At 42.4% G+C, this 25360-nt stretch overlaps 2 protein-coding genes across 2 annotated transcripts in view; one reads left to right on the plus strand and one right to left on the minus strand.

Moving 5' to 3' along the window:
* The first annotated feature begins 375 nt into the window (after positions 1-375).
* Positions 376-13338, plus strand: STOML3 (stomatin like 3). The gene is made up of 6 exons (XM_065901956.1): positions 376-432; positions 514-586; positions 3875-3957; positions 5475-5678; positions 7400-7534; positions 9932-13338. Exons 1-6 carry the CDS (start codon positions 391-393, stop codon positions 10154-10156), a joined length of 762 nt encoding a protein of 253 aa, XP_065758028.1. The 5' UTR covers positions 376-390; the 3' UTR covers positions 10157-13338.
* A 590-nt stretch (positions 13339-13928) lies between these two features.
* The window catches only part of FREM2 (FRAS1 related extracellular matrix 2), a 158620-nt gene continuing 147188 nt past the window's right edge, over positions 13929-25360 (minus strand). Inside the window, exons 21-24 of the mRNA XM_065902066.1 lie at positions 25100-25226; positions 23546-23733; positions 23187-23333; positions 13929-21141 (exon numbers count right to left, since the gene is read on the minus strand). Coding sequence (XP_065758138.1) covers positions 20629-21141; positions 23187-23333; positions 23546-23733; positions 25100-25226 — 975 coding nt within the window. The 3' untranslated portion in view covers positions 13929-20628. The remainder of the gene's footprint in view (positions 21142-23186; positions 23334-23545; positions 23734-25099; positions 25227-25360) is intronic.

Raw genomic sequence — 25360 nt, forward strand, 5'->3', positions numbered from 1 at the left:
CCTATGTAAATGTTATGGTTATCATTATTATTGATTGCCATGAGGTGTGTTAGGAGGGACAAGTCCATCTTCATCTAAAAACCTGAATGAATATTTTCTCTGTGTGTGTGTGTGTGTGTGTGTGTGTGTGTGTGTGTGTGTGTGTGTGTGTGTGTGTGTGTGTGTGTGTGTGTGGTGTTACTGCCATCATGAGTGTGATGGATTCAGGTTGCTTTCTCAGCCCCATTCCAGCCTGGCCAGCTCCTTGGATGGTTTCTTCATGCATGTCGCTGAATCACTTTCCTAAGAACCGTGTGAGTTACAGGCTTGCCTCCTTCCCGTTACCTAGGCATCAAGAGTAAAGGGCTTGGTGTATGTGGCTGGATCCTGCTTTTGCTTTCCTTCCTGCTGATGGTCATTACCTTCCCGATCTCCATATGGATGTGCTTGAAGGTAATACCCTGGGAAACAGATTGGTCTCTCTGTGTGAGCTGATGAACTATTAACACTAAATGCTCTCCCTTCATCTCTCAGATCATTAAGGAGTACGAACGTGCTGTTGTATTCCGACTGGGACGCATCCAAGCTGACAAAGCCAAGGGACCAGGTATAACACTAGTTTCGCTGAACTATCACCAGGTTTAGTTGAACTCTATGACATTGCTAATGTTTGTTTTCAACTCACAAAAAAGGCAATTTCATAGGACAGATTCCAATATTCTTGAAAGAAGAGTCTATTCAAACTAAATTAAAAGGCACATGGAGGAGAAGGGTTATTTGCGAAACCTCTCTAGTATCATCTGTTGTCTGCCCCCTAATAAGGTGTATTTAAGTAAAACCGTTCTCTGTTCAGCTGCACTGTAGGGTCTCTGGGGAACTTCCTTATTCACGCCGTGTGTTCTGCACTTGGCCATGTACTAAAGCAGGTGCTCAGGTGTCTCTTACATTTTTAAACATATGAGAAACTTCAAAAGGAGAAGCTTGTTACAGAGACCTGGCCACTTCAAGTAGTATGATCCTCCTTGTCTAATATAGACTTCCCTTGTGATCCAATGAAACTGAAAGTCGCTCAGTCGTGTCTGACTCTTTGTGACCCCATGGACTATACAGTCCATGGAATTCTCTGGGCCAGAGTACTAGGGCTTCCCTGATGGCTCAGTCTGTAAAGAATCTGCCTGCAGTACAGGACGCTCAGGTTTGATCCCTGGGTCGGGAAGATCCCCTGGAGAAGGGAATGGCAACCCACTCCCGTATCCTTGCCTGGAAAATCCCATGGACAGAGGAGCCTGGTGGGCTGCAGTCCACGGGGTCGCAAAGAGTCGGGCACGAATGAGTGACTAACACTTTCACACTGGAGGTCCAGTGGCGAAGTCTCCGAGCTCCCAATGCAGAGGAGCTGGGTTCAGTCCCTGGTCAGGGAGCTAGATCCCACATGCTAAACTTCCATGCCTCAAGGAAGACCCTGTGCCTTGTCTAATAAGGAACCTAAGGGAAAGAAAGCAAGAAATGCTTGTTAACGGGTATTTTTAGACGCTCATCCAAATACAGGTGATGGAATTATCCAACTGAGGAATAACAGAGCAAAGCTAAACCCTTTCTAGGCATGTTTCACCTGGTGGAGCCAAGATTATAACTTAGGAGAAAAACTGGATTTGAGAGAGGTCGAATAACCACAGCTTGAAGGACTCTGGAGAAAAGTCTCTTCTAAATGAATTTTCCCAGAAGAGTTCACCACTAAATGTCCCAGGATAATAAATCTCGTCATACACGTCTCTGGGGCGAAGGAGTTATCTCAGAATGTCACAAGAGCCAGAGGGAAACAAGCCAAATTGCTAACAGAGAACCTCTCCACTTCTCTAAATCGTAAACTATTCTTTAACAATAAAAGTGTTCATAACAAGAGCTGCTACTCCTTGAGCACTTAATACATGCCTGGCACTATGATTTTTTAAAAAATAATTGTATTTACTTACTTTTATTTTTGTTTCTTCTGCATCCTCCTTGCTGTGTGGGCTTTTCTGTAGTTGTGGTGAGCGGGGGCTACTCTCTAATTGTGGTGTGCGGGTTTCCCATTAGAGTGGCTTCACTGGGTGCAGCAGGGCTCTAGGGCATGCAGGCTTCAGGAGCTGCAGCTCCAGGCTCCAGAGCACAGGCTCAATAGTGGTGATGCACAGGCTTAGCTGCCCTGTGGCGTGTGGGATCTTCCCGGACCAGGGATCAAACCTGTGTCTCCTGCATTGACAGGTGGATTCTTTACCACTGAACCACAGGGCACTACGTTTAGCACATTTTTTATTTTCGTTATCATGTTGTGTGTATACTGGTCGCTCATTTGTGTCTGACTCTTTTCGACTCCATGGACTGTAGCTGGCCAGGCTCCTCTGTCCATGGGATTTCTCAGGCAAGAACACTGGAGAGGGTTGCCATTCCCTTCTCCGGGGAATCTTCCTGACCCAGGGATCGAACCCAGGTCTTCTGTATTGCAGGCAGATCCTTTTACCATCTGAGCCAACAGGGAAGCCATAATCATGCTTAATCTTCACTATCATCTTACAGGAATTAGGTGACTGAAGCTCAGAAAAATTAGATGAATGTTCCTAGGTCACAAGCTAGTAACCAATAGGGCTAGGACTCACCTCTGTCTAGTTCTAAGGGCCATGATTTTAACTGGTGACTTAGCACCCAAAAAAGGAGTAAATTAGGAAGTAATCCTCACCTCAGAAAGGCTTAGAGACCAAAAGAAAGAAAGCAGCATAAGTGTTTTCTGTTGATGCTACCAGCCCTTTTCAAGGTACTCAATGAAAGAACTTGTTTCTTATTGGAAAACAAAAACAATAGCACCAGAATCTTTCCGGTAAATGGAAATGGATGGGTGTCCCCATCTTGCTGACATGCTTATGGTTCTAGTCTTGGTCACTCTTGCTATAGAGAAGCTTCACCAGAGCAAAGTTAAGGCATCATAGAATCCTCAAATGAGTGTCCTCAGCCCTTCCCGCCCCCTAGTCTAATACTTGACAGCTCAGAGAGAAGTAAGAGTATTCACAATTGAGGAAAGTTGTATATGAGCTAGAACACAGTTACAGAGAAACTATAAATGTTGTAATACACTAGTTTTAGGGACACTGAAATCCTGGGAAGATTTTAATGCTAACGTTCCTTCACTCTTGAAGAATATAAATGAGAATGTGGACAGACACTGATATTCAAGGCTTAAAGTCTGTGCTTGAATCTTTTGTACAGATACCTTTAACCCAGGGAAAAACCAATTTCCAAAATATTCTTATAAATAAATGTCTAATTCAATACTTGAATTAGAAGTAGGTTCAATGTTTTTAAATTTTAATTGGAGGATAATTGCTTTATAATATTGTGTTGCTTTCTGCCATACATCAACATGAATCAGCCACAGGTATACATATGTTCCGTCCCTCTCGAAGAATATCTAATAATCAAATGTTAGGGTTTCCCTGGTGGTCCAGTGGTTAAGACTCTGTACTTTCACTGCAAGGGTGTGGGTTTGATTCCTGGTTGGGGAGTTAAGATGCCACAGGCCTCTCAGCCAAAAATCCAAAACATAAAACAGAAGCAATATTGTAACAAATTCAATAAGGACTTAAAAAAATGGCCCACAGAAAAAATATTGAAAGAAATAAAAATTAAATGTCAAGAATCTTTAGCTTCTTAACAAAAGATTTTAATTTCTAGGGAATCACTTTCCTTTAGTCTTTGATTCATAAGGTGAAATAATTACCCCAAAGTTAAAGATATATTTACTGAAGATCATCTGAGAAGCCTTTATACTCCCACAAAAACAATGTACTATATATCTAGGAGACAATCTATTGCAGTTATTTTCAGTTGGGTCAAATTTTAAACTGTATTTACTTTTGCACAGGTCTGATTCTGATCTTGCCCTGCATAGATGTGTTTGTCAAAGTTGATCTTCGGACGGTTACTTGCAACATTCCTCCCCAGGAGGTAATGCTGACTAAAGATACGTTTCTGGAAATAAAACCAATCTCTTCCCTGTTACATAGACAGTTGAGAATTCATAATATGTTTTCAAACGATAAAAGGAAAGATGAACTGAATTCTTAGAGACCTGCTGGAGGAGTCCTAGGTGGCTCTGAAACTTTTGGGCCTTGTTTTGCCAAACAAGAATGGAGCCAGGAGCAAGGACTGAAAAGCTAGAAGAGGTGGAATGATTGGGCGGGAGAAAGTCTGAAAGAAGAGAAAGAATGGATACAGAAGGCAGAGAAGCTGAGATGCAGAATGACAAGCAGATGCTTGCGAGAGTCTGATAAACCATTTTAAGGAAGAGCTGAAATTAATTTGGTAGATGGCAGTCACTGGCTATGATATTATCCTTTTCATCACCTTTTCAGAAAATGCTTTAGTCCCATCTGTATCTCTCACCTCTGCTTTAAATTTTTTCATATGTTTGGATGCAACAATGTGAGATGGGCATGGAGAAGGAACACCCAGGGCACAGGCCTCACCCGCCATTGGATTTCAAATAATTCTTTTCCATTCTTGAAGTGCTGAAACTGAAGGAAGCAGGCCAGGGACTGGGTGACAGGGGAGAGAAACAGAGTTATTAAAGTCATGCAACTTTCTAATAAACAAAAACAATCCAGGAAGAGAAAGGAAAGTGTGTGGAAGAGCAAAGGGGATTAGAAGAGAGAAAAATCAACATCTTTGGGTAAATGATAATTTTCCTCTCTCTGGTCCAGAAAACTCAATCAAGACCCAACCATGATGTCTTCATGCCACTGGCGGAAGTTACAGAGTCCTTACCTTAGAATTCAGCCCGAATCATAAGCAACCTTGGGATGCCTAGGGACCTATCACAGGCTTTTTATGGCTCCATGGTAAACAGTTCTAGATGGGAGAATGGAGTTCTAGGGCCTACCTCCGTGGTACGCCCAGAAATCTGATTTTTTCCAAAGTCCCTCATCATGTTAATGCAGAATAACTAACACAGAGCCTCTCTAAAGTTAAATTGGTTTTTCTCTATCTGAATACAGAACACGGGTCTCTGGTGCCATCTATGTTTTCTAAGAAGCATTGCTATTCATCAAGTTGTTGAAACTGACCGAAAAGATTTCAAGTATCAGGGAAATGACTTTTCTACCTCTCTTTAGAAGGTAGAATTTCAGCAGGGTTCTACAATTTAAAGTGGAAATACCTCCTTCACCTCTGAGTAGGGGGTGAGACTTCCATAAAATGAAGTTACAGGGATAGGTACATATCACACCTATGTAGGAATTTGGTTACTGATTAGGATGATAGTAGATTCAAGTCAGGGCAGATGTTCGGTGCTGCTGGCATGAGTTGTCATGAAGGCTCTCCTTTGGTGGAGTGGAATCCGAGGCAGTCTGATGCTTTTTTGGTCATTGTGAAAGTCATGTGTATGTGTGCTCAGTCGCTCAGTCGTGTCTGACTCTTTGTGTGAAAGTCATATGCATGTGATTTTCTGTGTTCTTGCTCTCCAGATCCTCACCAGAGACTCTGTGACCACTCAGGTGGATGGAGTGGTCTATTACAGGATCTATAGCGCCGTCTCGGCGGTGGCTAATGTCAATGATGTCCACCAAGCCACATTTCTGCTGGCTCAGACCACTCTGAGAAATGTCTTAGGGACACAGACCTTGTCCCAGATCCTAGCTGGCCGAGAAGAGATCGCCCATAGCATCCAGGTAAAGACACTGAGAACAAAGAGCCTGCGTTGTTAATCCACTCATTTTAATTATCAGTGATAATCAAATATTAGCAGTTGAAAACACCACCTCCATTTGCGCACCCACATGTGTGCACTGCTGCTTTTAACAGATGGGCTTCAGTTTAGCATTTCTTTTCTTTTTTTTTAAACAATCATGAGGTCCAGATTTAAATATGTAGGTGGGAAAAGGGAGCCGCTGGAATTGCTTTTGGAACTCAAAATGATGAATTGACATCATACACTTCAACTTTTTCCTCCTAGGAAAGCTGATTTCATGCTCCTAATGTCAATAAAGATATGAATAGCAATCGTAGTTATACTATTGATGAGGATGTAACATGTAGCCCTCTTACCTCTTGTTCACCCTAGATTATGTATATGTGTGTGTGTGCTAAGTCTTGTCCAACTCCTTGTGATCCCATGGACTGTAGCCTACCAGGCTCCTCTGTGGAATTTTCCAGACAAGAATGCTGGAGTGGGTTGCTATTTCCCACTTCTACTTCCTGACCCAGGGATTGAACCTGCATCTCTTGTGTCTCCTGCATTGGCAGGCAGATTCTTTACCACTGTGCCACCTGGGAAGCCCTAGATTATAGACAATCACATTTCTGTGTTTTTGGAATCAATTACATTTTTATTCTGAGCCTGCCTTCTCTAAGAGGGAAATTCATCTTTGGTCCTTCTCAGCTTTTCCTCCAGTCTCTAAGGTAGGGCAAAGTCCCTGAGGCTTTATAAGATAATATCAGTTCTGCATAATGCTCCATGCCATTTTAAGAGCTTCACAGGTTCAATGACGCAGATGTTTCCCCATCACAGTCAGGTCAGTGGCTTCTTGGGGGGGTCTCCCCATCTCCCGGCTTTCTGCAGGCATCACAGGAAAGCAAGGGCTCACTTGCTATTTGGTAGCCTGGAGATCTCTGCCCTTTACGCTTTGGGAGAACTATTCATCTGATCTCACTATGTCTTGAGGCATTCTTACTCATCCCTACCCCTCCAGGATAACCAGCAAGTTATCTTCAGTTGTCTGAAGCTCTAATGAACGATGAGGATGTCTTTGGTTTTAGGTTTTATCTGCCCTAAAAAAACATGTATGCCTTGCTACCTGTTTAAAACTGAGCCACAGGTCAGAGGTTAAACAGAGCAAGAAAAAGAGTATCTCAAAAAGTACCCAGTGATAATATTAATATGTATTGAATTATGACTGGGCCATGATAGATATCTTATGTGTATTCTATCCAAACCTCATGACTATCCTGAAAGAAAACCTTTCATAGGTATGAAGACTGAGAATCAGAAAGGTTAAGGAGTGAGCCCAATGATTCACAGCTGTAAATGGCAGAACCAGGACAAAAGCCACTGCTGGCTGCTTGGTGTCAGGGACAAGAAAATGTTGGGTATTTGCTCAAATCTAGATGGATAGTGTATGTTCCTTAGGAATGGTTTGGGTGCATCTGCTGAGTAACCACCTCCTAAAAGAAATACCAACTTTTGTTTCTGAATCTTTCCTGGGATTTACTTCAATTCCAGGAAGGGAGTGATAAGAATTCTTATTTTCTTCCCAAATAGTCTCACTCCAAATGCTGTAAATTCAAAAGGAGAAAAAGAAAAGGGCTTCTCTTGCATATGTAAAACATAGCAGAAACTTTGATTGCATTCCCTGGATTCTGATCGATGTCCTTTCTTTTGACTTGGAAACAGACCTTACTTGATGATGCCACCGAGCTGTGGGGGATCCGGGTGGCCCGCGTGGAAATCAAAGATGTCCGGATTCCCGTGCAGTTGCAGAGGTCCATGGCCGCTGAGGCCGAGGCCACCCGGGAAGCCAGGGCCAAGGTAAGGGCGACTCCAGTCGGCACTGGAGGGCGAGCCCCCCACCCTAGAGCCGACGAGGATGCAGCTTGAATGGAAGCTCAGGCTTCCTCAATGACGTCAATAAGAAGAGGGCTGCTTCTCCTCCATTTTTTTTTAGAAGTTTTACTGAGAATTTCTTCCTGAATTAAAGGGTCATGGGCAACTTTGAGGGGAAGGAGGGGAGAGGCGATATTTAGGCAGTTTGGGATGGACAGGTACATCTGCTGTATTTAAAATGGGTAACCAACAAGGACCTACTGTAGAGCACGGGCAACCCTGCCAATGTTAAGTGGCCGCCTGGATGGGAGGGAAGCTGGGGGAGAACGGATGAGTGTATATGTGTGGCTGAGTTCTTTTGCTGTCCACCTGAAACGATCACAGCGTTGTTAATCAGCAGTGTTGTTCAGTCAGTCAGTCGTGTTGGACTCTGTGACGCCAGACTTCCCTGTCCTTCATTATCTCACGGAGTTTGCTCAAACTCACATTAATCGTCTCTGCTGTTAAATCACTTCAGTCGTGTCCGACTCTGTGAGACCCCATAGATGGCAGCCCACCAGGCTCCCCCGTCCCTGGGATTCTCCAGGCAAGAACACTGGAGTGGGTGCCATTTCCTTCTCCAATGCATGAAAGTGAAAAGTGAAAGTGAAATCTCTCAGTCGTGTCCGACTCTTCGCCACCCCATGGACTGCAGCCTACTAGACTCCTCCGTCCATGGGATTTTCCAGGCAAGAGTCCTGGAGTGGGCTGCCACTGCCTTCTCCGAATGCAAAATATTATAATATAAATATATGTTTATATTATACTCAGTGACTTAGCAAGGTGGGTCCCCTTGAGAGACATGAGCAAGGCAAACACCAATCCCCAGGTCTCACCTCAGACTCTGTGAAGCAGAGGCTCCAGTGGGCCCAGGAACCTACATTTTTATGTAGCTGGCTGGGGATTCTGGTGTAGCAACCAGGTGCCTGCCTCTGGAGCATCAACCCTCTAGCATGTTAAGTGAACACACTAGATTAAGAGGACCAGGTGACTACAATCCAGGGTAGAGTTACAAAATGTGAGTGTAACTTGGTCTCGAGTGCTCTTGAATCTGTTGGATTCATAGCCTTCTTGTCTGTGTGGATGAATTTTCTGAAGTATCAGAAACCAATTGACATTAGAAGCCTCCAACTATCCTCTTTGGACTCTTACTTGGGAGTCCAGGAAGATTCCCTCTACTTATCTCTGACTTCTCTGTTGAACTCCAGCAGTTTCTAAGCAGTGGACTTGGGGAGGCACTTTTGCACATGGGCAGTGAGTGCCCACGGATGGGGCAGTTGAGTTCCAAGTCATCCTGGGCAGCTGGAGAACCGGAGGAGGTGCAGGGTGCTTAGGAGAGTTCCAAAGAGGGTTTGCAGACTGGCATTGCTGCTGCTTGTAATCAAGAGAAGGCAGAACTGGGAACAATTCTTACATTGTAAGAAGGAAACAAAATTGGAAATTTTTTTGTTCTAATTCTGTGAAAAGTGCCATTGGTAGTTTATTAGGGGTTGCATTGAAACTGCAGATTGCTTTAAGTAGTATAGTCGTTTTCACAGTAATGATTCTTCCACGCCAAGAACGTGGTATAGCTCTCCATCTGTTTGTGTTATCTTTGATTTCTTCCGTGAGTATTTTAAAATTTTCTGAGTACAGGTCTTTTGCCTCCTTAGGTAGGCATTTTATTCTTTTTGTTGCAATGGTAAATGGGATTGTTTCCTTAATCTCTCTTTCTAATCTTTCATTGTTGGTCCATAGCACAGGGAGCTCAGCTGGGTGCTCTGTGATGACCTAGGTGGTGGGATGGGGGGTGTGGTGGGAGGGAGGTCCAAAAGGGAGGGGATATATGTATACATGTCATTGATTCACTTCCTTGTACACAGAAACTAACACAATGTAAAATAATTACACTCCAATTAACAAATGAAACAAAATTGGCAACAGAAGGAAACTAAAAAAAAAAAATCTGTGATAAGTGAAACTCACAGAAGAAAAAGCCAGTTGGAAGCCTTGAATTTCAGTCTTCTCTGCAAATGAAAGCAGCAGATGGGGAGCACAGATTCAAGAGCATCACTAGGGTGGCTGGACCTGTATTTGTTTGGGTTAAAGGCAGGGCTTTTATTTTGTTTGGAATGAAAACTAGGGACTCATAATTTGTAAGTTATCTCTCTGTTTCCTGCAACCTCTTCAAATGTCTCTAATCACATAAGGATGTGAAACTCTAATCCTTGCCGAAGAAGTAGATGAAACATGGGTGGCCAAGTGGGGGCTGGGAGGGAAACATCAGTGCAGACTCAGATAAAGCAAGCACTAGTCACAGTCGGGAACCTTTATTTCTAAAGTCTTTTCTTTCTGTTGGTGTAGGTCCTTGCAGCGGAAGGAGAAATGAATGCTTCTAAAGCTCTGAAGTCCGCCTCCATGGTGCTGGCTGAGTCCCCGGCAGCCCTCCAGCTGCGTTACCTGCAGACCTTAGCCACCGTGGCCACAGAGAAGAATTCCACCATTGTGTTTCCTCTGCCCATAAATATGCTAGAGGGCATTGGTGGCATCACCTACGACAACCACAAGAAGGTTCCCAACAGAGCCTGAGGTCCTCCTGCTGCCTCTGGCCATCACTTATGCATATCTGTTCCTATGGCAACCCCAGCAGTTAGAAGTGTTGAGAATGTCAACACTATTCAAGCAGAGTAACTTTACAGCTGGATCAGCATTAGCAGGAAAAGGCATAGAGGCTACAAAAAGAAAAAAGAAAGAAAGAAAGAAAGAAACAGCTGTATGCTACTTTTATTTTTAAGAAAGGAAAGAAAACTTTGCATTAGTCTTAGGATAATCAGTAAGTAGGCATCGCTGATTTAGAGCAGGAACTTTCTTGTTGTAGCTGGGGTGATCTTTGGGTGACCGTGATTAAGATTTCAGAATTACTTTTTAATGAGTTTAAGCAGGGCTTCCCTGGTAGCTCAGATGGTAAAGAATCTGCCTGCAATGCAAGAGACTTGGATTCAATCCCTGGGTTGGGAAGATTCCCCTGGCACTCTAGATAATCGGCAAAGTAACACATTTATACTAGTTATTTGCCTTATCAATCGAAAGTGATTATTTGCTCACTTTCCAGTTCTAGCTATCTACTTTGTAATTCCAAAGTAGTTATTAGCTAAATTTCTAATTGTGACAACAAAATCCCCAGAATGCTTAAAATTATGATTGATTTTGATGTTTAGGACTAAAGAGGCACTGAGGCTTCTGGCTGCAAATTTATCACCACCTCCCTCTCCCAGGCAGATTGCCCTCAGCTCCCTGGCTGCGTGTCCTCCTCCTGGGACTGGTGGCCAATCCTGGCCTCCCAGCACCTTTGTCAGAGGGTGAGATGAGATGTTGTGACCCTGCAGGCTCCAGTCTGCTTATTTGTTCACAAGTGAGAAGCTGGCAAAAGGTTGTGTTGTTTGAACTCACGGGGGAACAGTAGCCTGCGAACTTCTTGTTTCCAGTCTCTCCTTAGTTCCAAGAGCCACAAGTCATCAAGGATTGTTTGTAAACTCTACTCTTCCTCTGTAACCCATGCCCCCAAACCTCTCAAAAATAAAGGCTCCATAGAATGTGAATGTATTTTAAAAATTGCTTTTCTGGAGATTGTTTTGTTGCCATGGTGCAGTTTTCTTTTGGGATCCATTTTGAGCAATGAGATAGAATTTTTTAAAGTTATCCTTTATTGAATGTCTGCTGTGTGTGACGCTGTGTTCAGCCCCTCATGGATGCTAAAAAGTATTCTTATGTTTAAAAAGGGAAAGTGGTGTCAAAAAGTTGAATGACTTATGCAGAGTCCCTTAGCTTGTGAGTGATGGATTTGGGACTGGAAATCAGATCTGCCTCCAAAGTTCTGCTCTTAAAAATCATTGAGTTTGCCTGGGGGGGAGGTAAGTGGGGGAGGTGATGGAGCCCTTCCATTGCTTTTTTGCCTTCAATTCCAATCTTTTAGGTTCTAGGAGTCTGGGTGCTCACTATAGTTTTTCACTATGTCTTGAGACACTTGAGACACTCATTGACTCTTGAGAGCTTGCACACACGTGTGCACACGAATCATCATACACTCAAACTCCTTTTCACACTCCACCCATACTTCCCATGTAACGCCCAACCTCACTTTCTCCCTCTCCGCCTATTCCATCTCCATTCACATTCCCTCCGTGTGCTCCCCTCAAAACATAGGAACTATCTGCATATAAATGCAAAATGGAGATCCCACTCTACTTTTGATTTTCTAACTTGCTGTTTCCCCATGAAGCCATATCATGCTTTATATGATTTTTGGACAATTCACAACTTAGGAATTTTTCAATAGATTCAACTGACAGCTCTAGTGAAGGAAAGAGTGAAAGTGTGGCATCTGACTCTTTGCAACCCCAGGGACTGTAGCCACCAGGGTCTTCTGCTCATGGAATTCTCCAAGAAAGAATTCTTTCTTTCTTGAATCCAAGAAAGCTTCCTTTCTCTGGCTCTAACACTCTGGTCCAGATCTATGTGCTCCAATCACCCCAGCACCAGACATTAGATAAGCAGGGACAGCTCTGTCTAGAGCCCAGTGAAATGATTCAAACCTAGTAATTTCAGCTCAGTATTCAGCTCATCCTAAACCAGTTCACCTGCCTTATCCACCCCTTCCCATGGAAACCACAGTGGTGGCTCTTGCCTACACTTTACTTTCACTCCTTTTGCCTCCTGATGGACACTGTTGCTCCCCTGGTGTTCCTCTTGGGAGCTGAGTATAATTAGTGTCTTTTCAATAGCAATTATCTCTTAACCTGTTGGCCTTGTCATACCTTAATTATAATAAAACTTACATTTAAGAGTTTTATTGGGCTTCCCTGGTGGCTCAGACAGTAAAGAATCTGCCTGCAATGCAGGAGACCCAGGTTTGATCCCTGGGTTGGGAAGATCCCCTGGAGAAGGCAGTGGCAACCTACTCCAGTATTCTTGCCTGGAGAATCCCATGGACAGAGGAGCCTGGGGGGCTACAGCCCACGGGGTCCCAAAGAGTTGGACACAACTGAGAGACTAGCACTTTCACTTTCCATTTAAGATATGGCAGCTGGGGGTTAGGCAGGAGTCTGTATAGGGTCAGCTCAAATCGGCCTGACTCGTCTCCTGATGGCTTTTTTCTCTAGTCAGGTCCACTTTGACTAATTCCAGTTTGGGGACGTTTCCTTTAAATTGAGTGCCTCTGGGAGTGGTTGTGACTTTCTGGCAGGGAGATCTTAGTTCGAACTGTCAGCATCCTTGTGGAGCTGGATGGTCAGTCTTCCCTTTCTTGGTTCCCTTCCCCACGCTCCTGAAGGCCAGGCTTTCTCTCTCACAGCTTGGAAAGTTCCAGCACACAGACCTTCTTTTTCTTCTGTGGCGGGGACTGATCAATCCATCCACACATTTCTGTTGCTGATCACAACCTTTCTGCTAAAACACAACCTTTTCTCCCCTGAGTCTTAGAAGTGTTGGGAGAACTTTGACACAGGAGTTTCCACCCCCGCCCCCCTCAGCTCCAAGTAATTCTGTATATTTTGCCCATTTGGGGGGATAATTCTTCAATAGCAGGGCTTCTCTGATAGCTCAGTTGGTAAAGAATCCACCTGCAATGCCAGAGACCCCGGTTCAATCCCTGGGTCAGGAAGATCCTCTGGAGAAGGGATAGGCTACCCACTCCAGTATTCTTGGGCTTCCCTTGTGGCTCAGCTGGTAAAGAGTCCACCTTCAATGCAGGAGACCCGGGTTCGATTCCTGCGTTGGGAAGATCCCCTGGAGAAGGGAAAGGCTTCCCAACTCAGGGATAGAACCTGAGTCTCCTGCATTGGCAGGTGGATTCTTTGCTACTGAGGCACCAGGGAAGCCCATTGACTTAGGTTAACTTTGCAAAGAAGTGACTAATCTCCTTGGCAGTAAAGACCTTGGCAACAGATCAGATGATTTGGTTCATCTTCACCAGTGCAGCTGGGCAGGTTCAGAGCTTAGCCAGGTCTGGTCAACCTTCCCTCTCACCCACCATGGCCCCACCCCATGAAGTGTTAGTCACTTAAGTATGTTATTGCCTCTAAATATCCCTTGCCTTGGCAGCCCTCTGACTGTGTCTGCCCCTGTTACAATGGGTAGGCAGGCGCTAAAACCCTGAGGAGCAGCAATATTTTACCACCAGCATTAAGGAAGTCATGGGGGTTCAGGTCCCAGGCTGAAAACCTACAGATGCTCAAGGCTGTAGAATCAGAATGGAAAACAACTGCCAGTCATTGCAGACTACGGGGATTCCGTGATTTTTGTGTGGCTAAAAGGTATAGAATACACCCCAATGACTTAGCCATTTGAACACTTTTATGTTTATATGGGTTTTACTTATATTCAACATGTGATATGTTGTAAAGGAAAACAGGTGCAGTTATAAAACACAAGTGGTAGCAAAAATTCATTTAGACATGGACTTAAGACTGAATAACTCCAGATTGCTTGCATAATTGAATTCCCAGGGATAAACTTCAATATCCAGCAAATATGCAGTGCCTTAGTAAATAGAGAAAAAGAACCTAGACTCTCTTTGAGGAATTCTCATGGGAAAACAATCACAAAGGCTATTAAGTTCTCAAATAATTCTATTACACACAGTTATGTCACTCGGCGGCTAGACAAACAAATTTGTTGAGTGTTTTGGAGGGCACTTAAATGATTATAGATTATAGAGGGCACTTAAAATGATTATAGAGCATACAATTCTTTGTCCAGGATAAAGTTTTTTGTATAGACAAATGGACTTAAAAAATATCTTGCCAAAAGTTTGAATTCCTAAAGCCACAGACAAAGACTCTGCTTTGTACTTCTTTTGGTAATGTGCTTAATGTGGGCCCTTACAGAAATTTTCTTTTAGTCTTACCAATAATTATCTTTTTATATTTTAAGTGATTTTTATTATAATGGTCTTTGTTTTTAATGTTAGTTTTTAAAGTTTACATTTCTCTTTTCTTTCTTCTTCTTTTTAGCTACAGCACTGTTACAGAATCTCTCAAACATCAGAAAAAATAAATATCTGTAGCAGAAATTCACTGAGAGTGTCTAAATAATCATGTATTCAGGCCACGTCTGGGCAGTAGTAAAAGAGTTTTGTGCATTTGATGATTGTAATTTTAAATACTTCAACACTGTTAACATTTTAACAAAGTTTTTGGCCATTCATTTCATTCCAAGGTATTCCATCATCCAAAAGAACCTCATCTTGTGATCTTTGACCTTTTATTCTTGCTCAATTAAATTCTTAAAGGGATGTTTTTCACATTTTAAATGTCAATGTTGAATTTCCACTGACAGAAAAATCAAGACAGATTGTCATCACATCATTCAATATGATGCTTTTGATCTTTTGCAGGAAGTTCTTTTTCCCCCTACATCCAAAAGCCTTCACGTTTTCTAAAGAAGGGACACTACACAAGCCCTGTGCTCACTTGCCAGCTTTCAGACAACTGAGAACACTAATGATTTAGTGAAAACAGTAGTGGTTTGAAAACTAAAGGGAAGCATTACTGAAAAAACGACAAATTTCAGAGAGGGAAAAAAACAAGTCCACGAGAGAAACAAGGAAAGAAAGGAAAGAAAACAAAGTAAAAGTAGATATTGTTGCTAGAGCGGTTGTTTTTGATGCTGTTGCATCTGTTCTTTAGCAAAACACAATATTGAAAAAAATATAAACAAATATCAAGGAATAGAAAGCAAATGCACTTCAAAGACAGGAAAGGAAAAAAACCTTTCTTGTTTAAAATTTGTAAGTTCAACATTCTCATTTTTCTTCCATGAAAACGAAGAGTCTCACATTAGTCTGTATTATTTTATCAACTTTAATTCTAAAAGAATCAGCTTTCTTTCCCTATTTTAAAGGTTTCTTTGTAATCTTTTTAGTAAAAACTGTAGGAAAATATCATGCACTTTTGTTTTAGAATCTCTTATCAAAATAACTACCAAAATCTCAAAGTATTATGTTCTTAATATCCAAGGATATGGAAACAGAGAATTAAACAGGGTTACCTTGAACATATGGATAATAGTTTCTAAGAAGGAACTAGAAACCTATGTCATTACTATGTATTAATAATACTAGAATCAGTTCTAGGGAAAAGATCTCTTCAGGAAACACATTAACCTTCGAATTAGTATCAAAGAAACTTCCCCTATGGTCTGTTTTTACAAATGAGCATTGTGTTGACCTTGAAAATCTTCATAACGGGCAATTCCAGTTAAAACTATGGCTTTTCGGGTCATTATTTCCTAGAAGTGTGATTTTTTTTTTTTTTTAATGCATGTGAGCTTCTGTGTGTGTGTTAATAGCAGTATTTATAGTTTCTGGCCAAATTATACTTTTTAAAGCCTTGACAAGTTGGACTGTTGAGCATGTGCGTTCTATTCATTTGCCATATGGTCAGTGAAGACACCTGTTTCCATCCTTTCATTATTGCTATCATGGCTAGAAAAAAAATGAAAGCTTCAAAGATCCATAATATTCTGGCTTTCAAATTAGTACAATTATGTAAATTCTAATTTGTAAATTATTTACATCTTAAAAAATTTTTTTTTCCTATTAAAGTATAACATTGATTTCTAAGTTAATCCTAGATAGATAATTTCAAAGCAGTAGCTGAAATCAAATTTCCGACTCTTAAAATCTAAATGTCGTTACATTTCACTGTTATTGTTACCCTAACATTTCTCAGGTTGCGGCTATTTTAACCCCTAGCACCAAATTGTCTGAGGAAGGGCTCTCTGTGGTTTTTATGCAGTTCTGTTTTCATTTTAAAAATTGACTTTGGAGTTGGTGAGTTCACTGGTGGCTCAGATGGTTAAAAATCTGCCTGCAATGCAGGAGACACAGGAGACACCAGTTCAATCCTTGGGTTGGGAAGATCCCCTGGAGAAGGAAGTGGCAATCCACTCCAGTATTCTTGCCTGGAGAATTTGCAGAGTTGGACATGACTGAGTGACTAACACTTTGTAGTTGGTACCTTGAAAAATAATAAGAGGTAAGATGACTTGATAAAGAGACTCTTTCATTGCTTCCAGAACTGAATCCCTTGGCGTTGAGCCCAGAGTCAACCCTCTAGTCACAAAAGCTCTGTAGTAGAATGGCAGCAGATTTCTAGTTGACCTTTCTTCATATAATTTGCAAATCATGCTGCTTGTGTGAATCACGATGTGCAACTTTAGGAGATGGGGTTGATGTTTAAGAACCAGTAGAGCTTAGCTGTTACACCACATCCTTGCAATAAAATGGGCCTATCTTCCATGAAGAAGAAAAAATATGCCAGGCCTCCCACATCGCTGGGGCTTCCCTGGTGGCTCAGTGGTAAAGAATTTGCCTGCCAATGGAGGAGATGGAGGTTCAATCCCTGGGTCAGGAAGATCCCCTGGAGAAGGAAATGGCAACCCACTCCAGTATTCTTGCCTGGGAAATTCCATGGATGGAGGAACCTGGTGGGCTACAGTCCATGGTGTCGCAAAAGAGTCAGACACGACTTAGCGACGGACATCTCTGCAACATACTTTCTTTGTGTCGTTTTGCAAAGGATGATTCCATTAAATTTCTGATTTGAAATATTTGGTGTTAGATCTGCGTTCAGAATGATCCATAACACGTGGGGTTCTTTAGATGGAGAAGAGCTGACTCTTCTGCTAGAATCGAGAGACTGTTAAACTGTAGTTCACAGATGGGCTTAGAGTCTTCTTCATCCAAGAGCGAAACAAATGCAAATCTTGATCCCTTCCATCCAAAGAAACAGCCGCATTTGATTGTAACCTGCCCGAGGGTAAGAGTAGCTTGGGCTAATCCTAGAGGAACATTCAGTAAACATTAACTGAGGGAATGAACTGAAATAAATAAAATCATCTGTTAAAACACACCTATGTATTTTAATGCTTCCTGGTTCACATGCCAGGTGAGCAGTTAATGCTTAATATTGAGTTTTCTGTTTTCTATGCAATGTCAACAGACCTTGTTTTATTGGAGTCAGAAGCTACTGAGATCTAAGGAGCGATTTCTGCTTACACCCTGTCCTCCATGGGAATTTATTTTATGTATTTATTTTATAGATATATGGGAATTTATTTTATTAGAATGATTCTCTAAAAATAGAATATTGAAACTATTCTATAAGGGTTGTCTTACTGCATAGCAAAGCATATGTCTGATGCCTTTTTTTTTCCACTAAAGAGTTTTTAATGATTAGATGTCTATTAAATCACATATTATGTATACAGATATTAAAAAATGATGCAGAAGTCCAAGTAGTTCATACTTAAGAAAGCTATACCTGCCTATTTCCCATAGGCTCTTTTCCCTCCACCCCCATGGGGAGGAAAGAAGGAAGAAGAAGAGAAAAGGAAAGAAATAGAGGAGATGGGCAGAGAGGAAGAGATTTTTCTAGAAAGGGCATTTGCTATATTATATGAGCTCTCCAATTTATCCAAAGTCATCTCATCAGAACAACTCATTGCAGAGAGAAGTTTGGTATAAAACCAGCCTAGCCCAAAGGCTTACAATAGGCTTCTTGTAATGACATTTCACTGAGCATACTCAGTGACAGAAACCCCCAAGGTTGTATGACAGTGAGGCTCAGAGCATCTTAATTAAACATAATATAAAGTCAACTGAGAGTAGTTGTTCTCAGTTTCCATAAAACTGAATCCAATACTAAGTAGTAAAAAAAGTCCACACGCTATTTAAAGTTGCTTAAGAAATGCTCATTCCTATGCAAGTCACGAGGTAGCCAAAGAAGCCGCTAAGCATCTACCAGAAAGCAAAGTAAAAGGAAAAGGGATCATTAAGAAAGTATTAATGAAAAAAAAAAGAAAGTATTAATGCTTATTTGATAAGTGATCTCCTGGGTCATACAGTACTTTCTGTGTATAGAAGTCCTCCCGTGGACCACCTACCTTGGAGTTGTAGGTGACATTTATGTATTCCCCAATGGAAGGAGACTACAGTCTACCCTATTCTTGAAAAGACTTTGAATGTCAAGTTCAGGGCTGCCCCAAAGAAGAGAGAAGCATTGGTTACTTCTGGCCGCTCTCCCAGCACCAACGTCACTTCTTTTCAGTGAAGCGAAATGACTTCACTGTCATTTCATGACTTCATTGAAAGCGCCTGAATGACCTGCAGAGGCCGCTGTGACTGTGTTATTCACTTAGTCGAGTCTGACTCCGCCACCCGTGGACTACAGCCCACCAGGCTCCTCTGTCCATGGGATTTCCCAGGCAAGTGGGTTGCCATGCCCTGCTCCAGGGTATCTCCCGACCAGGGATTGAACCTGCGTCTCCTGCATTGCAGGCGGTTTCTTTACTGACTGAGCCATTGACCTTCTAAAAATCTCCAGGATGTCCAGGTTGGCCAGGTTATGCCTAGGCATGACAGGGAAACCCAGGCAGCACGTGAGGGTGAGTCTTTAGGTCAGGTTCTTTTCCTGCTGACCTATTTTCACTTGATTTTGGAAGATTGGTCACTAAACTACTAATATTTTCTCTTATCAACTGAAAATTCTGCTATTTGGTGAAAGTACATTTCTCAGAAAGAAAATGGGAGGCTTTCCAAACAAACTCACTCAAGTTCCTTGGATTTTAACCCTGGAAGCAGTATTTTTAGATACTGAGATGGACTGCAATGCGTCATTTCACTGAACTGAAGATGTCAGAGAGCTGAAGCTTTCTTCTTTGATCAAAGAAGAGTATGATTGGGGATTCCCTGGTGGTCCAGTGGTTAGAACTCTGAGCTCCACTGCAAGGGGCATGGGTTTGATCCTTGGTTGGAGAAGTAAGATCTTGCATGCCTTGTGCATGGACAAAAAAAGAAGAAGAAGAAAAATATGATCAGTGATGCTGGCCATCTCTAAGATGATCTCTGGAATGACGGTTGAAGGGATTCCCATTGTTTGGACCAGGTGCTGATTAGAAAGCTAATAAAATGTCTTCTGGACAATTTGTTTTGGACCTCATTGTGTAATGCTACTGTGAGGGTTAACCTCATGTGTCATCGTCAAAATGTTCTTTTGTTCTATATAAAGTATATGTAAGAGGCACTTTGGTTAAACATATTATATTAATAAATACCACTTTCTCCCTTCACCATCATAATGACATTTCTCTTTATCATTTATGGGTTCAATACTGCAAACATCTAGGCTCAGTTCTTCGAGAACATTGTCTTGTAAATGGGGATCTAACTCTATGGCATTTCTTCATCATCAAACTGTCACCATCCTTCTCATGTCCCACAAACGAGCACCAATAAGGTATATTATCATGCAAGAACTCTACTATTTCTTACTATGTACCCAAACAGAGCAGTCTCTCTTCAACCATCTTCTCCAGACTTAACATATTCTTTGGTTTAATTTAAAATTAAATAAGCAAATGAAACAAGAAGGATCCAGCGAAGATGAGGAGCAAGGCAAATGCAAGAGACTGAGCTACTTGCCCTCTATCTTTCCTTCCACTCCCTCTCAAGTAGGAAAAAGAGGTGATTTGTGGGTTGAGCTACCCTTGGTCATAATTCCATGCTGTCTTCGCCTATTAGAAAACTTGTCACAATAAACAGTGTGTTTATCATTCTTCAAGACTACTAATGAAAACCTTTTGAGTACTAAAATGTTATATAATGAATAAGCAGTATGATAATTGCACCTTCAAGATTCACACCAATATAGCAACAAGAGACTCCTGTTGAGTTTCTGAAGGAGTCTGTGAGCACCAGGTTCATCTCCACTGCGTAGAGAAAGGCCTAAGGTGAGTACATTCGTCGCCGTCTACCGTGGCTCTGGGTACCACTGGATATATACTTGATGCCTTCTAGGCAAGAGGAAAGATGTGGTCTACATCTGAATGTGTCCTCTGATGCCTGAACGAGTAGACAGAATGAGAACGTTCACTAGTACAGTCAGGTCCTCTGAGCAGCTTTGTCACAGAAGTCCCCAATTCTCTGCCGTCGACAGAAGCACTGGGTTTCGATTGTCTTTTCCTGGGCACTGGAGGAGAAGGCTGGGTTTCCCCTGCGGCCATCAAACCTCCGAGCTGTCGCTGTGGGGGCTCACCGAGAGCATCATGGGCTCACGGCTGCCGGGGTCCTTGGGCGCGTCCTTCCTCCTGGCACCCTTCTTGCCCTGGTGCATCATCACCGCGACGGCAGTGAGGAGGACGGCCAGGAGCCCCACCGCGACGCCCCCCACCACCGTGAGCAGGCTGACCTCAGAGCTGGGACTGTCGAGCTCCCGGGGGCGGACGCCGTCAGGGGAGACCCTCCCGTGAAGGATCTGCTTCCTGCTGCTGCGGTCCAGGGCGATGTGCTGGATGTTTGTTCCCCGGTTGTTCTCAGCCCCGATTTCCCACGCCAGCGGAGGGTTGCTTCTGATCTCCCTCTTCTTCCGGCTCTTGGTAGCTGCCTGGGGCTTCCCTTGACTCAGCAGAGAGTGGGACCGGTACTCCAGGCTGCGTTTGCCAATGCCTCGATTGGCGTTGTCTTTCGATCTTACTGTGTAGATGGTGTGTATGTACCATTCTCGACCCAGAGAGACCTAGAAACACAATGCTACTCATTAGAAAATTTAATCCTAGGCCAACCTAAAAATCCACGACTCTCTGCAAGAGAAGTTCATAATAGAGATCATGAATAATCATTTAATTTAGTCTGCAGAATTAATATATTTAATATCGTTACATGTGTAGTCTGCCCAAGGCTTTGTGTAAAGCACTCTGTAAAATACTCTGTGCAGCTCTTAAGGGAGCATGTGCTGGTCAATATTTGTCAGGGCTGCAGTGAACTCCAGACCACACAGTCTAACCTACTCACTTAAAAAATGAGTGGATGGGAGGGGGGTTCAGGATGGGGAACGCATGTAAATCCATGGCTGATTCATGTCAATGTATGGCAAAAACCACTACAATATTGTAAAGTAATTAGCCTCCAACTACTAAAAATTAAAAACAAACAAACAAAAATGAGTGAATGATACAGATACAGAGAATAAATGAGTGGTTGCCAGCAGAGGGGAGGAGCAACATAAGGATTGGGAAGTGGGAGATAAAAAAACTGCTGGATGCAAGATAGGTTACAGGGATGCACTGTATGACATGGAGATAGAGCCAATATCTTGTCATATTAATACCTTTAAATAAGACAGTAACCTTTAAAAATGTCTAAAATTTTAAAAATTAAAAAAAATTTAAAAAATGAGCAAACGAGAATACAGAGCAGTTAAGTGACTTGCCCAATATCATTGAACTAGTTAGAATCAGAGGCAGGTCTAGAGGTAAGACTTTCTGAAGCTCAGAACTCTCTTTCTAGTATGTCTTGCTGTGTATTTACATATATGGCCATAGAAAACTTTTGCTGCTTTTTTCAGGGTCTGTGGAAAGAAGGTGTTTTCTGATGACTCTTCGAAGATGTCAGGATTTGACTTCAGGTCAAATGCTTTGAGGGTTAACAATATAAACAAACACAAAAGAAAAAAAAAAAATCAGGATTTCCCTGGTGGCCCAGTGGCTCAGTTCCTGTGCTTCCAATCCAATGCAGGGGGCCCGAGTTCAATCCCTGGGCCGGGAACTAGATCCTGCATGCTGCAACTCAGAGTTCACACGCTGGAACTAAAGATCCTGCTTGCTACAGTTAAGACCTGGCACAGTCAAACAAATAAGTTAACAAGTAAATATTTTAAAAGATCATACTTCAACTTCCTATTTGAAAAGATTCAGGATAACAGACATGCTTCCTTAAATTCCCTCTTTAGCGAAATAGTGAAGTGAAAGTTGTTCAGTTGTGTCCAACTCTTTGGGACCCCATGGACTATACAGTTCATTCAATTCTCCAGGCCAGAATACTGGAGTGGGTAGCCTTTCCCTTCTCCAGGGGATCTTCCTAACCCATGGACCAAATCTAGGTCTTCCACATTGCAGGTGAATTCTTTACCAGCTGAACCACAAGAGAAACTCTTAGCGGAATAAGGGTAATATATTTCTCCAGCCCATCCTATTTGGTCAATTTTCAGTAAACATCCTAAAAGATGCACTTGCTACCCCAAGGATTCACAATGTGAACACATCTCTGAATTTGTCTCATTTGTCTGCTCAGGGTTATGATCTCCTGGATCTCTTTCTACCTTCTGTCTCTAGGTTAGCTCTTCCTATTTTGGTCTATGAAGAATGGAGATTTCTGTGCTGTGCACAATTGTTTTTCTGAGTCCAGCTGTTTATTTAAGATCACTTTAATAAAGACAGTCATGAAAAGTCAAATGAAAGGAGATTTTGAAGAAGACCACCAGAGTTCCTAACCAATAGGTTTAGATTTATACTCTGGGCTGAATAAGGGTCTTCATTACACATAGACATAAAACAGGATGAATGCATTGATAAACATAATAATAGCTAATGTTTATGGAATGTTCATGATGCACTCAGGATGGTCTGGTGTGGTTTACACGCATTATTTTACTCAAAGTTCACATTAACTCTACACAATATGGCAATTACTGTCTCTTATGTGAGAAACATCTGAGACATTCTGATGTTAAGTGACTTGCTTGTGATTGCACGGCTATTGTAAGTAACCTTGTTTCTGGCTCACCTGAAAGAGTGGTGTCGAGTCGACTTTAAATCCATCAGATCCAGGCTGATTCACTAAGAGGATAGCTTCAGGGTCATCTACTGCCAGTTTGGCATTAAACAGGACGTTTCCAAAGCTGGTGGCTTGTGTCTCTGGTTGAGCTTTGTCCTTCAGGCAATAAGGAAAACGAGGATTGCTGTGGATAATGCCAACGTTTGTGAACGCAGGAGGTTTTCCTATTAGTTTTGTGCAAGTACCCTTTACCATAAAATGTCACCATTTTGTTTCATTTTAAAAGATGCTTTTGTTTTAAAATAGAAGACAGAAACAATTAACTTTGACTGTCTAATCTGGTGCATTGTTTGGGTGAGAGCACTTACCACAATTTTAAATCTATATAAGAGTGAAGGCGAATCAGCCAAGCAGCCGTACTCTGCGTTTGTTGGATTGTACTTGGGAACGTAGCCGTCGGCCCCGGTGCACAGAAACACCTTCTCAATGCTGCAGTAAAAGGAATCACCTAGATTCTGCACTGGATCCACCATGACCCGACCATAAATGATATCACCTGCAACAGACACATGGAAATGTCCTTTCGATTAAGGGATACGGTGTGTCTATGTGACACAGCAAAGAGTTTATGACAATAATGACACTAACAGTAGTATTCCCTTCTCTTCCTAATCTGGTATCAAATGTTGAAGAACTTCCTGCATGAGCTTCAGGGTCTGGTCCACTCCCAGGCCTCAGATAGGACCACTTGACAGATGACCACAAGTACTGAAGATTTATTGACCCTTACATGCCAGTGGGAATAACCTTGAGGCATGGCTTATAACTTAACATTCATAACATCCCATTGTAGTTCAAGTCCAGTTTACACAAGTACAGTAGTTGGCAAGATGTAGGCAAATCATTATAGGATAACACAAAAAAGAAAACACCAATAAAAAGCTGAATATTTGCTTTTAAAGGAGGGTTTAAGGAGACTCCCTGCTATTTCCTCATCTATTTCACAGCTACTACTGAACACCTACCACGTGTACTAGGCATTTTGCTACGTCCTCCGAATATACCACTGAACAAGACAGGCAAAACCCTAACCCATGAGCTACATTCTCATGTACTTGAGTGTATGAAATATTAAGTGCATGAAAATTGAAAAAAAAAAAACATTCAAGGAAAAAATTGCAGACTTGTTTCAAAAATCACTTAGTTAAGGGAAATCTCAGTTGGTAAAGAATCCGCCTGCAGTGCAGGAGACCCCTGTTTGATTCCTGGATCAAGAAGATCCCCTGGAGACGGGATAGGCCACCCACTCCAGTATTCTTGGGCTTCCCTGGTGGCTCAGCTGGTAAAGTGGGAGATCTGGGTTCGATCCCTGGGTTGGGAAGATCCCCTGGGGAAGGGAAAGGCTACCCACTCCAGTATTCTGGCCTGGAGAATTCCATGGACTGTATAGTCCATGAGGTTGCAAAGAGTCAGACATGACTGAGAGACTTCCACTTCACTAAGGGAAATAAAGGTTGATTTTCTGAGAATAAAAACCATCCTATAATATATATCTGGATTCCCAGGAGGCTCAGTGGTAAAGAATCCACCTGCCAATGCAGGAGATGTAGGTTTGATCCTTGGGTCAGGAAGATGCCCTGGAGAAGGAAATGGTAACCCACTCCAGTATTCTTGCCTGGGAAATCCCATGGACAGAGGAACCTGGAGGGCTATAGTCTATGGGGTCGCAGAGCACATTAAACACATATCCAGTTTCAACGACCCCCTCCCCCATCTCTGCCAAAATGATGAAGACCCAATTACACTCTCAAAACCATAAAATAAGTTGCAATTGTCCCCCTCAATCACAATCCCAATAAAGCAAAGGATAACAGACACAATGGCAAATAGACAGAGCAGGCCTCCCCTTTGTAAAGTGATACCTTCTGCGAAGGCAACGTCGCTCTCCTGCCCAAATCCCATGGATCCATCAGACAACCAGAGGCTCTTCTTGGAGAGGAGGTACATCTGGGTGTTCAAGCTAAACTCAGCCGCCACTGGGTCACTGACCTAAAATCAAGTGTAAAAGCCCTCTTATGTGTTGTTGATGGTTCTGGTGGCGTACAAACACTTTATTTGCAGAAACGCACATGTGCTGTACTCTGGCATAAAAAACACTAAACTGCACTGTGATCAATTTTCAC

This window comes from Muntiacus reevesi, chromosome 11 (assembly GCF_963930625.1).
Source record: "Muntiacus reevesi chromosome 11, mMunRee1.1, whole genome shotgun sequence".
In the NCBI taxonomy this organism is placed as follows: Eukaryota; Metazoa; Chordata; class Mammalia; order Artiodactyla; family Cervidae; genus Muntiacus; species Muntiacus reevesi.